This window comes from Corvus cornix, chromosome 11, assembly GCF_000738735.6.
Source record: "Corvus cornix cornix isolate S_Up_H32 chromosome 11, ASM73873v5, whole genome shotgun sequence".
In the NCBI taxonomy this organism is placed as follows: domain Eukaryota; kingdom Metazoa; phylum Chordata; class Aves; order Passeriformes; family Corvidae; genus Corvus; species Corvus cornix.
The window spans coordinates 14,658,569-14,673,786 of NC_046341.1; the positions used below are offsets into that span (position 1 = coordinate 14,658,569).

At 39.0% G+C, this 15,218-nt stretch overlaps 1 protein-coding gene across 7 annotated transcripts in view; it reads right to left on the reverse strand.

The window, feature by feature from the left end:
* LOC104687432 (uncharacterized protein F13E9.13, mitochondrial-like) overlaps positions 1 to 15,218 on the reverse strand; it is a 22,549-nt gene continuing 7,331 nt past the window's right edge. For all 7 annotated transcript variants that reach the window (XM_039558494.1, XM_039558491.1, XM_039558492.1 and 4 more), the window contains 4 exons: positions 14,002 to 14,182; positions 9,162 to 9,312; positions 7,214 to 7,341; positions 1 to 2,119 (listed from right to left, as the gene is read on the reverse strand). In XM_039558494.1, the coding sequence (XP_039414428.1) occupies positions 1,929 to 2,119; positions 7,214 to 7,341; positions 9,162 to 9,312; positions 14,002 to 14,182 (651 nt within the window). In that variant the 3' untranslated portion in view covers positions 1 to 1,928. The remainder of the gene's footprint in view (positions 2,120 to 7,213; positions 7,342 to 9,161; positions 9,313 to 14,001; positions 14,183 to 15,218) is intronic.

Here is a 15,218-nt window from a genome sequence, read left to right on the forward strand (position 1 = left end):
TAAGTGAATTTACCTTTTTTTAATTTAATATGGTGTTTTTCACAATACAGAGGACATAAAATAACATTCACTACTCAGGCTAAGAATTATAAGACTAAACCAGATCATTGCTTTACCTGGCAAAAATGCTGTCTGTGTGGAAGACACATTCTAAAAGCATCTTCACGATCCTTAAGTAATTCTGCACTGCCTCTACCAGCAGCCCGGAGTGAGAGCTGCAGATGCAAAGACTGATGACCTCAATTCTTCCCTCCCCACCCCGAGTGTGGCTGGTACAAGATGGGTTAGGTTCCAGCCAGAATCCAGCTTACACCTGTAAGGCCACAGGGGCGCTCCTGCTGTCCTGGGTTGGGACACAGGTGCTGGTTCTGAGGGAAGCACAGCCACACACAGATTTAAAGTACCTGTGTAAATGTGGACTTTGACAAAGCAGTGCCTGGCACAACAACCAGGCACCTGAAAGGATTTCTATGCACTGAAGCTGTGCCAGTGTATTTAGGAGAAAAAGGGAGAAAAGCCATGGCTGTCACAGGGTCTAAAGAACCTCTTTTCCAGCAGGTCAACACACCAAAGACATTTCATTACTTTTGACGAGAGTCACATGGGAAGCAGACCAGTCCAGAAAAAAGAAACCTCAGAAGACAATCTCATACTGTGACATTCTGGAATCACCATTACATTAACAAAACTAAGTATCTTGAAAATCTCTTTGTCCTTGGAAGGGGGATGATCTTTTGCTCAGAAAAGAATGGGTGCTCTGCCAGCTGCCACAAACCCCACGTTTGTATGCTTGCTTTGATATCCACAATTTACCTTTCATCAGCAGAAGCCTGATGTGTACATGTCAAGGGAAGAGAGAGCTCCCAGAGGACATCCCAGTTGCAAGGAATGAAAACACATGCCCACATTTTGTGCAGCCATGACATAACAGGTATTCCTTGGGTTCTTTTGTGATTCCTTAGAGCTAAACAATCAAATTCAAGGAGAATCTCTTACAACACACACAGTGAGACTGTAATTTAATTTTTCCTCTACACTTCACAAGAAAAATAAAAATCTGTGTTTACCTGTGGCTTTGGTAGAAAGGCTTCTATTGTAATTATATCTTGTGTATTCCAAGAAAGTTTTCTACATCACTAATACTAGTCTGTAGAGGTACAAAGCTGCAGGTGCTTGCTGAAAAATAATAATCCTTTACTAAAATTTCCAATTTTTGCAAAAGCATTTTGACTACATTCCAAATCTACTTAAAATGTAACTAAATATTTACATTTATTCTATAATAAGTATTGTAAGTAAATCAATACCCCAGTTATCTTAAATTTTTGTGTGGTTTTACAGAAATGTAGCAATTGTATAAATGCACAATTCTAATGAAAAAATAATGATCTTGAACTTTAAAAGAGCCCTTCATTTGGAGAGATGAAAGTGCTGTACATTCTTTCATTCATTATGTCTTACAGCCCCTGTGTGATGTAGGTGCTATTATCATCATTTTACAGATGGGGAAACTGAAAGGCTAATTAACTTGTCCAATTTACAACACTTTTAGGTGTAAACTTAGGGTATCCTATTGTACTTAAAGGTAAAGCAGAACTCAGCTCACCTGTAATGAACATTTTCTAAAAATTCTTAAACTCCATAAGCTCTTTACTTATAGGAGAGAATATCTCACACAAGATTTCAGAGCTGGCTTTGCACTGATGGTAGCTGTGAGTACCACAGAAATGTGCTGCCTAGAAGCAAACATCAGAGCACCAGGTTATTGCAAAGTGTCACCCTGCTTCCCAGCTAGGTATGGAGATGATGTGCATTTTTATTTGATGTTATTTGCCATTCAGCCACGCGTTTGTGCTTTAATTCCGTAGAACGTACCACACCGCATTTCTACAAACACGCACACACACAAACAGTGTTTGCTGACAAACTCATTCCCTCAGTTTACTTATGTGTTCCATGAATTTCTTTACTCGGTCAGGATCAACAGCATTTGCCCAATATCCTTCTTTCTTGAAATAGGAACCGATTATAAGAGCATCTGCGTCCAAGTAATTCTTCACATTCTCCAGAGTCACTCCGGACCCAACCAGCACAGGAATCTTCACAGCATGCTTAACCTCTGAAGAGAAGAAAGCCAAAATCAGGGTTAATTCCCATCTTCGAAACTCTCTCCATAAAGACTCTAATTTGCCTGGTTTTTCAACAGAAGAAAGGTATTGAGAAATTTGTGATCATGGTGTTTATTACTTCTACTACAGAATGAAACAAGTTCTCTAGAAAAAAACACCTTTAGCTCTAAACAGCTATTAAGAAGAAAAAAAAAAAAATCTCACTTTTTGCATTCTGTTGTCTGGAATACTTTCTATACCTGCTTGTATGAAAGAGAGAAGGAATCATAGAGACACCATTGACAGCTCAGCTAGTTTTCCAGAAAGAGAAGTGGTCTTTATCAGTACTAGAAATGACAATGGAAAAAAAAAGCCACTTATTTTTCCTTTATACGCTGTTACTTAATGATCTGACCTTTTACCTGGTTTCAAGAGGAGAAACAGACAAAAACAAGGCTCAAAATACCACAAACAGAGCAGGGGTGGACTTCAGCCCGTGGGTCAGGCGGAACACTGTGAAATGTATGCGTTCTGACAGACCCAACTGTGCAGAAACTATGGTTCAGTTACCAGCATTCACATTTTTTAGAATAAACCCCAAAAGAGATGGTTATTTGAGAATAGGAAGGTTCCCCATAGATAAATGAAATGTTATTACAGTATATTCTGCAGAACTTGGGTCAGTACTAGCTTTGGGGGGAGGAAAAAAAAAAAGCCAAGAATTATTAAAGCATCCTTCTCATCATTTTATGTCAAACTGACCATCCAAAGAGTGACTCATAGGACAGGATGCTTCATCCCTTAGAGGAATGTATTGAGCCATTACTTCTGACCTTTAAAAACATATAAATTGGCTTAATTAGTGATAAGCTGATGGTAAGGTGGTTATAGCTTGAGGTAACTAGGGAAAGCACACATGCAACAAATAAAAGCCTGTTTCAAAACTGTTTAAATGAAGTTTCATCAGAAGCCTAACTTACTAATTATGCTTCAGGGAAGACTAATTATTTATCACCTTCCTACTTCACTGAAGAAACGGGATCAATTAAAATGCTCTTGAATCTCTTTTTAGGTCACATGCTTTACCATTTTTCCATCTAGGAACAATAACTCCTTCTTAAAAAGATTTTAACACAAAAATAAAACCATTCAACACAGCCCTTCCTGAAAATGTCAAACAAATCAGATGGATCATGCATATATGATTAAAACTTTAGTTATTTCTATGCATATTTGATATTCTTAGTCATTCTGCTTACAGCAACAAAATAATTAATTTCTAGTTACTTATAGCCTTATTACTGATACCCTGTTCTAAAATACCAGAATTTTATGTATATAATATCTAGATGCTCTTAGGAATATCTTATCTGTTTTACATCAATACCAACACATGATTAAGGTGCATCTGACCACAGATTTGTGACAGTACTTGACTGAATCCCCAGAGGAATCAAGCTCCAAGTCAATATTTGTTCTTACAAGTGCGTAAAGCACATTAGCAGGGAGTTGTTTCATAATTATTTCACATCAGCAGGAAAAACGAAGAGCCAAATAATTAAACAGAGCATGTTCATATGGGTCTGAGACAACAGCTCATCCCTACTGGGCAAAGGGAAAAACCCAGTGAAACCTGAGACTGATCTGAAACTCCAAAACACCCCAAAGCCTTCCAAAGTGGGAAGGTATCAAGTGCTGCTGCGATCCACACATGACACAAGGAGTGCACACATCTCCTGGGCTGCAGATTTATTCAGAATGACAATGTGAAGAATGGCAAAGGGAGTGCTCAGTGTGCAGTGAGATGTGTTACCTAATTAAGTATGCTACAGATGCTACTTTTAAGTCCTTTCCAAGCACATCAAGGCCTAAAGTTGATTAGTAGAAGGTGATTTGTCTATTGGCTGTGCTAATAGAAATTCTAACCTGTAAAAGAAAATAAAGCAGCAGCAGTGAGATGTGCTTTTGTATGGCAATGTTCAGTCACTGTCAAAATGTCTCTGAACACAGACCTCTGCTTCAAATCTCTCAGTTTTCCAGGTGTTCTTTTTCTGACTTTTTTTTTTTTTTGACACAGTGAGAGAAAGGAAGCAATTTTGTGATGTTACAGTAACAAGACTCTGAAGCTGACAGAGATTTCTCTGTTCCAGTAGACTGTAACTAGAGGGCACTGTGCTCTTTCTTGTGGCAGCACAGCTGCACACAGGTCTTTAATAAAACCCAGTGAAATCGTGCTTGGTTGCAAAGCACAATGAAAGCATTTGAACTATGGTATGCACAAGTTTCATGAAATAAAGGCCAAGTGCTCCTAGCTTGAAAACAGTGGTGAAGAGCAGTGTAAAAATAAGCACCACTGTGCCAATAACTTGCTCGACTACTCTTCTTTAGCAGCTTTTTCATTGCAGTGATCACTGTACCGTACACAACACTATGTTTATGGTAATGCTCCACTCTAACACATTTTAGGTTTTAATTCAAGGGACTTTTTCTCTGTCATTAAATTTAGGGCTTAAACAGGAGATGTGAGTGATCAGTACTTTTTCTATCTCTGACGGTACTGCAAAGGCAGGAGCCTCTATTTTGACCATCAAAAGATGAGAGAGTGAGTCAGTCTTGAAGCCCCTTTTATGAACAGTAATTAAGGAGGTGACAGTCACAGCCAGCTGTTGGATTTCATTATGTACCTGTTTTCCACTGGTTACTCAGCTGAGACACTTTGTTTTGTTCAAAGACATAACTGAGCAGTCATTATGCAAAGCTTTGGTCACTCAAAATACAAACTGAATGCAAAGCAGGTATTTCAGCAGTTATAGCCAAAGAAAAAACCTGATGGGTTCACACATCCCACCAAAGAACATTCCACAAGGCAGCAAACTGGAACTTCTATAACCTCTTAAATGAAAAGATGGTTTATTAATGAACTGCAATTCAAAATGCTCAGCTATAATTCTTGCTCCTTAACAACACGAAGCCTGATTTTTCAGACCTCATACTCCATCGACCTCTGGTGCCCTGGAGTGCCCAGGCAGCCCTGGAGCAGAGCCTGCCAGCCTAGAGAAGGCAGCAACACGAACTGCAAATGAAACCTGACTAAACACAGATCTCTGGCTTGACAGGGAAACACTTCCCACAGCCCATCACAAATCAATCAATTCTGCACAAAGACACAAAGGCAAAACCACTTCTGTATTACTGCACAACAAAGCTGAAAAAGAGACATGACAAAAATCTCATCTGTCTCTCGGCTCTGCTTTCAAAAGCTGCTTTGCAGTGTGATGAAAGGTGCCCAATTGTATCACCGTAATACGGCACTGCCAGGGCTGCATAAATTCCTGAAATGCAAAATCTCACTCACATCAACACCAACTTTGTAGACTGTAGATCTGATCCCTTTTAAGACTCTTCTGACATAGATATGCCTAATTTGTCATTTCCTTATACTATGGAATATTGATTTTTAAGTTGTTCTCTTAACTGTTTTAAGACATCTTTCTCATGAGAGGGCCTGCTAACATCCAAAATGCTGTGATCTAAGTACAATAAACCCATGATCTGCACACTCTTGCTTTCATAACACAAATGCAAATGCAGAATTAATGTGTACTTCATTACAGCTGCCAACTCGGATTCATTTTGTTCTTTGGACCCAGAAAGAGACAGAGACTGACATGTTTGTTCACATGAAAGAAAAGCAGAAGCTCTGGTTCTGTCTGGTTGGGGTCCTGCGACAAAAAAAACCTCTGGGCCTACAGGTCAGGTTTTGCCCTTGATGCAGGAAATCAATGGAGGTTGCATGTGCATACATGAAAGCAGAATTTAACCTAGGATTTTGCCCAAAGACATATCAAATTCTTTAAAAATTATTTAATCTGCATTAATAACAGTAGAGATATTAAGTACAAACAGGGATGGATCTCCAGATTAACAAAATTTTGAAGTCTCTAAAGCAGGCTTAGCTTCCAGTATCACTTGTTCCACGTATCATTTCTAATTTACTGTACCATAAGAGGCTCAGTGTTCACACCAAGCCATCGTTTTCTTTTTAACATTGGTGACTGAGGCATAGCAACTTATAATCTGTTTTTTAGCAAAAAAGTTTAATATGTATGAAATAAGAACCACTTTGACAAGTTCAACATTCATTTTAAATGCTCTTAAGCATGTGTGATATACATTAAAACCCTGAAAACACTGAATGATTTCATGTTGTTTCAAAAGATGTTTTGAGGTCCAGGTTATCTCTGGCAAGTAAAGTATGTTTTTCATGCTTATCTGCTAACTTAAGTGGAATACAATACAGTGCACTGGAACTTCAAAATATGCCAAGTTACAGCATGTTAGGTAAAGTAAAACCTAAAAAAAATACACATTCTGTTTTATGTAGTGAGACATTCAAATTCAAGCCATTGATCTAAATTAAAATTAGTGATGAAAATTAAATGTCCCCATGATAGAACTTTAATTCTAACATGGGAGCAATACAGTTTCATGAACACAGCCCAAACTTATGCCAGTATAAAAATACCAAGAATCATAGCACTTTTGCAAAGGTCAGAACTCATAGGTCAAATGAGTTTCTCTTGGTAGAAAGTCCACACTATTTAAAAATTATTTTGATATTAATATCTTCCTGTCTAGCAATGAACTTGTATTCTTGCTGAAAATCTTCCAAGCAGTACTTTCCCTGGTATTAATGTTTGGAATGTTGCCTTGTCAAAATGCCCCTCTTCTTGCAGGAATTCCATTTTCATTGTGAAAGATAAAAACACTGAACTCTTCAATGGAAAGATTTATGGTTAGTCAGTTAGTTTAATATGGTTAGTTTTAGTATAGTTTTCTAGTGCTGTAGTTTTTTCTTATATTAGGGCTTTTTAGAGATGAAACAGTATTTTCTTTAAGCCTCAGCATCATTCAGTGTTATGAAAGCTTGGAATAATTGTAATTTTTGTCCTGCCAAACTGTTGTATAGAAATATATCACAGTCCATCTGAGTAACACCTCAAATATATTAGCTCTGATCAAATCAAACCCCATAGTGAGAGTTTCTCGTCTTTCATCCTTTTCCCCCTGCTCCCTGCTGCCCAGGCCGGTACCCCAGCCCTCACCTCGCAGCTGCTGCGGGTCCGCAGGGTGTCCGGTGGCCGTGCCGGTCAGCACCACGCCGTTGGCCAGGAAGAGCTGGGCAGCGGCCGCAGTCTGGGCCACGCTGACATCGGCCGTCAGGGCATGAGCACTGCAGGAACACAGCAGGAACACAGCCCGTCACACACGGCGGGACCACACCTCGCCTCCCCGCCCTCCTGCTGGCAGAACCCCCAGGGGCTGCTTTACCGTGGCCTGCCTACATTGGCAGGTAACATCACAACCCCAGCGAGAGTTAAAGCCAGAACTGATCGATTACTGCTCCGGGTCCTGTGTCTCCAGAGAGTGAGCGCTACGAGTGAACCACCAAGTGTCAATGGAGACAGCTGCTTACATGTTGAGCACCTGTATTTCAGAAGTGTTGAGCACACGGAGCTCTCTGACTTCAAGTGGGAGTTGTGGATGTGCCCTCATTCATAAATCAGATCGTTGCTTAGGACAGAATCAACAACCTCCACAAGTCCAACTAACAGGAAGTATAGTTAATACCTATGATGTAACCCCAGGAATCATCTTACACAGCAATTACAAACATCAATTACACCTGCATCCCAGCTGTTCAACAGCAGGCTTTGATGTATGGGTGACACACTCTGTCTGAAATCTATAGCAACAGCAGCTATTAATTTATGTGGTCCCAAGCTTGGAAAGAATTCCAGCCATTGCTGGTTGAACATCCAACACTGTTGTTTCTGTATTTAAACAGAAAACAACAGTATGGCCAACATGTTGCACTGCTGAGTGGTGATGGCACAAGAACAGTTTCTCCTCATTTAAAGAACAGGAGCATAGCAGCTCTCAGTGGCAGCTGCATTTTTCTACATTAAAAAGCTCAACCAACAAGTCCTCCAGCATTTCCTTCTGAGCTTATGCTTCTGCCTGAAATAAAAACCTCTTTTCCTTTCTTAAAAGGCAAACACTTTGAAAAATGGGAAGTATAATCCAAATATCAATTCATCAATTGTCAAGACTAAGAAAAAGAATGACGTGACGCAATTTCTTTTACAGAAAATCTAATGCAATGTATTTTTACTTACATGTATATATTTATATATATACATTAAAAAATCATCAGAAAGAAACGGTTCTGAAAGGACCTGAAAAGGTTCATTTGACCACCACACTACATTGTTTCCTTCCTCTTTTGAAATTTATTACCTGCTTATTACATATTTAAGATTTTCCAAACTTGATTATACTCATGATTGCTCACATACTACACACAAACATTTTAATTAGGTTATTTAGCATGTATAATACATAGGACTTGAGCAGTTTTTCTGGGGAAAAAAAAAAACCAAAGAACGACATGTAAATAGCTGAAAGTACCATGTGACAGGTAAGACAAAGTATCAGCAGAAAAGAAACTGGATTTATCTGTCATAAGTTCCTTCTGTTTGATAATCACAGAACATAACCCTTACACAGACAGCACTGATTTAAGTAGCAGGAATCAGTACTATTGGCAGGAAGGAGAAGAAAGAGAATAGCTTTTTAAAATGCCAAAATATTATCACTTGGATGCTTTTATATGGCAACTGCCTACATAGCTAAAAAATAACCCTGGATGCCTAACTTTCAGAAACAAAACTTCTTTAAACATAATAGACATATACACGTATACGAAGTCTCAATACCAGATGCAAGGATTTTATAGCTGGCATTTTTAAAACCTGAAGATTAAACAACTACAAACTTCACAAATACAGCAACCTGCAACTTACAGCTGCAAATTTATTTTTAAATGTATCCCCTTTTAGCACTGCAAGTCCATGCTTAAATAATAAACTTCTTCCTATATGATTAACTGTCCTGAAAGAAAATTGGCATTAAAAAAAAAGATCAGAAAATGGAGAAAATGACAAGATCATGATTGCATTCATATTTACACAAAATTTTGCTTGTATTTACCTATGCTTCTTTTTAATATCAGCAAAAATCTGAATGTTCTCTGCTCCAATGTGTTTTCTGTATCGCAGCAGGTCACCTGCACAGGCATTTATAATCCCTTCATCAGCCACATGAGAAAACACAAACCCTTCAGCCCGGATAAAATCAAGACCTGAAAACAGTAAAAAGCAACATTTTAGCTAAAACTGAGAAATGGAGAAGAAAAACACTAAAACCAAATGAAAATCCACCTTCCCATTTGATCCCAACACAAATTGTTTCATGTGCTCTAGGACTAGCCAACCTCACTTTTCCACATATTTAAGTTTTACATTCTTTATTTTTGCCCCTATTCCCTCTGACTTCTTTCCATCTCACTGCTTTCAGCTCCCATCTCTCCCACTGACCCCACCAGCTTTCCCCCAGCCCCTGGGTTTGTTCCTGTGTGGCTCAGAACAGGCAGCTGCACACCCTGCCCTGCCTCCTGCCATGATGTGCCAGAGGAACAGGTAGGTCAAAACACAGCTCCTTTATCCTAACAATGTGTTTTCTCTCTAAAAAGGGTCATTAATTCGCATCTCTTCCCTCTTTCCAGAAACTCTTTTGCTGTATTACTGCTTCTCTGACATCTATTTCCCAGTTAAATATGCCGCAAGTTTGCCATCAGGTCAAAAGCATCAAGGCTACCGACACAGGTACAGCACTGTCATCTTTCTTTAGGAAATTAGGCAAGAAAACACAGCCTGAAACATGTCATATGCAACCTGCATGACTCCTGTGTGTGTTTCCTACACAGCACCAACATCAACAATTTGCTTCTAGAGCTGTGCCAAAGGCTTAGGAAGAGTCAAACATTTTCCATTCTACTCCAACCATCAATTCTGCCATGCCTTAGTAGCACGGGTTCCACCATGTTCATTAAGTTTTCACACTAGGAAGGTTTTGTGGGATGGATACTGAAAAGGAAGATTATGAATTGTAATACTTCACATGGGCCATTCATTGACATTCAGGGACCCCCTCCACAGCCTTGAAATACCTGTTGTAAGACTGAAGCCTTGGACCACAGTGCAATAGGCCCACAGCTGTGGGGCACAAGATTGACATTTGACTCCCTTATTTCACTCCCCACTTCTTTCCTGTCTTTCATAGCCTTGAACCTGCCACTTAAAACCTGCCTCTTTTACACATCTGTGTAAAAGCTCTGCACAATCTTGTGCAGTTTTGCTGTTCTTCCAGTTTGCTTTGGAGATATCTTCCAAGCCCTTCTGAAGCTCTGCTACTGCTCCAGCTTTGGAGTCAGATGCACATTTAATTAGAGCTGACATCATACAAAGGAAAGCAATGCATGTGGAAACAGTCATCAAGACTGCAATCCCACCCACCAGAGAACTGATTAGGCAACAGAGGCATCACCTTGGCACGTTCCAACTATAAACATAAATGATCTTGAAAATTTATTTACCAAATGACAAGGTGCCTGTTTTAAAATTTCAGTTTCATTCCAAAAGCCCTGAAGTAGCAGAAACAGAAGCTTATGCCTGAGAGAGAAGAGCCTGTATTGCTTAGCAACACAGACTCCAGCTAACAAGAAACATCACAGATGGATGCCAAATCAAATGCAAGCTGTCCTGTGCCTTGAGATTAGTGGGTGCAAAGCATGGAGTATTCTCAGGATCCAAAGACAAGAGTGTGCCATGAGTACCAATACAGGTGCTTGTAGACACTGGGTGATAAACACACTGCAAATAGCTAGACTGACATTTCTACATCAAGGAACAAAAGCTATAACTTCTATTTATATCACCCAAGCTTGCAGTACAATTCACAGTTAAATAGGAATAATTATTTCTCTAATCATAAGACTATGGATAAGCCTAGAGACATGTTACAATTTCACAGCAAGGTTTAACTTGGGACAGAGCCTATTCATTGAGTAATTTCATTTATTGAAGTCACTGCTTGCACATTGTTTGTTGATGTTTGGTTTGTGTTTCCTTAGTTCAGTAATATAAGACTTCCTGCTAAACACTGGATTGTACTTAGCTTAACAAGGCTGCACTCCCTATCTGGGTTTTTGGAGGCCATGAAAATACAATTTTTAACCAAGTGTAATAGGTGCAGGCACCATATCATTACCCTTCTGTTTTATGAAGCCATAATCAGATTCTGCTAATGAATTCATTTTTATGCTCATAAAATTGTGAGAATGATACTACTGCTTGCTTTCACATTTGGGAAGTTGAAAAGTAATAGCTGTTGAATAGTTAATAGGCAGTCCCATTTCTGACTTATATGGGAACAACACATTTTGTAGTCTCACTGAAAAACAAGAGCAGGGAATTTCCAATGAAAAGTAATAAACAGAACTTTTAGAGGAGCATTGACTTTGTCTGCTGTTGACACTCGAGGCATAGTGTGTCTGTGCTACAAAGATACTTTACTTCTCGGGACACTGTCTTGCAGCAGCTCCTCCCATGCTCAGCACGGACTGCAGGCCCAGGAGCAGTGCTCCCAGCAGCATCCACAGCACTCCCTGCCTTGTTTCACAGCACCTGTGGGATGCTCCCAAGGCATGGGGACCCTGCTGCAGTTCTCAGCTGAGCTGCCTCCCCTCAACACTGCATAAATAGGGTGGCAGTTAAAAAGGACAGCAAAACCCACAGCATACAACTCTGTCTAATTCTGTCTTACCCTAAACAGTATCACGGATGACAGCAAGTGAATTCCCACTCTGCTGGGGGGGGAGACAAAGGAATGGGCTCACACAGCAAAGCTGTATTTACAAAAGACATGGAGAGATCTGGGATATCTCCTGATATGAAGCCTCATTTATCAGCTATCAACTGTATCATCATCACTGATGAAGACTAATTCAGAACTGGAATTTCAGTTACTTGATTCCTAAAGGAAAAAGGGCAGCTTCAAGTAGAGATGGCAGTTGGACAAGATGACTCTTTAAAGTCCCTTCCAACTGAATCATTTTTTTCTAAACTTACGAGATGAGAGAAGATAAACTTAAAAATCGAGCCCTGATTCATGATGAGTGACCCAGGCTCACCCAGGCACAGGACCCTACAGTCCTTGCTCAAGCTAGTTGAGCTCCTAGTCACAATGCAGACCTGTTGATTTCCCCCCACCGTTTACAAAATAAAATCATTACCTTCTCCTGGAGACCAGCTATAAATTTCCTGTGTGGTTCTCTTCAGAACAGTTATTCTTACCAAAGACAGGGATTTCCACAGGGAAAATGAAATGATTGTACAGTAGGCAGAAGATGCTACATATGGGTTTTAGCTAAAGCACTTTCATCAAGTTATTTTTGTAGGGAAAGCTTACAGGACTTGCTTTATTAATAGCCGCCTGTTACAATTGTATTGACATTAAAGTCACTACTAAGTTGCTACAGAAAAACTATTCAAACATTTGCTACCTACAAAGTAGTATCCACTTTATTATGGTTTTGCTTAAAGTGATTTTCTTTTTGCTTTCCTGTTCAGTGAACTTGAGAGAATCATTTTTAGAGAAGAGCAATGAAATGCATTAAACTCAGGCCCTTCCTGGTTGGTGTTCTCCAGTTACAGAGGAAATAGTGCAGAACAAGAGTAGAGCTGAGCAAAACCCAAGCCCTCCAGGAATTCTCCCCTTCATTAATAATTGCAAAGAAGAGAAATATGTTGTTCACAGTCTATATCCCTTATTTAGTGATGATTTTTGCTCCTGAAAGGATTGCTTTTAAAAATAGGGTATGTGCTATTTTCCCAAATACCTATGTACTTCAAGTGTCCCACATGCAGCAACCTCTAAAAACTAAAACTGGATTCTGTTACCATTTTTATTTGAGGTTTTTGTATAGGTTCCGATGCAGCAATAAAAATTAAGCTGTCTCAATTTGTCAAGTGGCTAGATACTTTGAAAATGGCAACATCTGATTTTAAAGCTCACAAAACAAATCTCAGTTGAAAACACATCTATTAACAAGAATTTAAAGCTTTTACAACATATTCAGCATAATTAAAATTGCCACTGCAGATCTGTTAGCCTACAGGATTTTACCTGAAGTATGGCTTCCAGTTAACACCAGCATCTCCTGCCTGATTCTATAAAATTTGTACATGCAAAAATGTGCAGCCTTGCCACTTACCATGATGACAGTCAATTTGGGCAAAAAAATGCATTAACCCTCAATTTATCAATTTAGGAAGTACAGGCTTTCCATATGAAGCCAGCTTTCATCTTTACATCATGGAGGGTTACATATGGAAAACTAAAATTGCTTCAGCAAACAGTAGGAGCAGGAAGCTTAGCAAGTCTAGGATTCATGCAATAAAGATAGATTAATTTATATTTAATTCCCTCAAATGCAATTTAATTTTAAGTACTTTGGCTATCTGTACACTCAGTTTTTGTCATTATATAAAAAGCTTCATTCTACTCATTCATTAAAAAAGACAATGAAAACTTAGTTTTAATGGATAACAGCAGCAGCAACAACGTATAATTAGATGCTGAAACGGGATGCTTAACCACCATGGGTTATGTTGATCCTCACATATAATATAACTGAAGTAAATAAGAGTTACACCAAAGGTGGCTTTTAGACATGAGCAGATTTAAACTAATCATTATATTTAGACAGGTTTCACCTAGAAAGCTCTGGCAGCAGCCTTGGGACTTTTAGCAGCCTCCAACTGAAGCAGTGCACAAGTACCATCTATTCTAATTAAGCAGGCATCTTTCTCAAAATCTAACTGCTGCTTTTTCAGGGTACAGTCAGCTTTTCATGCTATGTCAGCACAAGGAACAGTCTGCAGAAAGGCCACAGCAACAGCAGGAATAAGTGAGGAGCCCTTCCCATTACCTGCAGCCAGAGCAATGGCTATTGCCTGCTGGTTGGCAGCACACAGCACCTGGACACCCAGCGGGACACGGGGACAGCTCTGTCTGATGGCAGCACTGAGCACTGCCATGGCTGCGGTCACCTCCGGGCCTGGGCACACCGTGTACGGCACGTCGTGCATGTTCTCCACTATCAACCCATCCTGGGGAAAGAAGGATAAAAAAATATCATTGCACTGGGCAAGAGGGAGCTTAAAAACATGGCTAGTTTACCATTATGCTATTATGCATTAAGACACACAAGTGTAAAGGTTTTCCTTCAAAGGAAGGATTATCTACAGCAAATTGTGTTGATGCATTTGATGCACACAAGCACTTATAAAAGTGCTTTCATCAACAGCATGGTATTTGCAGGGAAATCGTGAAGAGAAATAAATGTGATTTTAATTATACATTCATCAATTTGGGTTCCTTTGATCCATCCTAAAATGTGAACTATAGGCAAATGAGTTAAATCTTATACCTCATTAAAAATAGCGTAAAGTCAAACTTCAGTTATCCAAGGGGAATACAGGATATTGAGTATGTTCGGATAACAGAGGGCTCTGAGATAATCAGGGCAATTTTCAATTCAATTAATGTCAGAAAATAAGTGTTATTTTGGATAAATAAAGGAATTTTTTGTTTGACTATTATTGTGCCAAATGCCATAATATTAACTATTGATATTTTTCCCATTCCATATGCAGAATCACTGGAAGGAAGATATTGCCATTTATTATCTATTACACCTCTCCATCCACATGGACATGGATGGAGATTATCATCACAATGGAGTGATGATAAAATACTCTGCTGATACAATTTGTACATTACCTGATACCATGTACTTTTCCAATAATTGTAGAGGAGATACCAAAAAGTTTTCAAAAACTGCAGATCATGTATAATTTTGTCATGGATTAATAACAAGAGTAAAAGTAGAGTCTTGAAACATATTCCATGCCTGATATTTTGCATTTGCAGCAAGAAGATGAAAAGAAACCAGATATTTCTCACCAGCTTAATTCTAAAAATGCAAAAAGTTTAATAGACAAACTAATTGTATATATAGCAAATAAATTCTTCTCTCTCTGTGTTTTATCACACATCTTAATCCTTTAAAATGAGAGCTTTACCTTTCACAGATACTGTAACTGAACAAGAATAGCAGGAACATTTTTTGGGAAAAAGTACAAC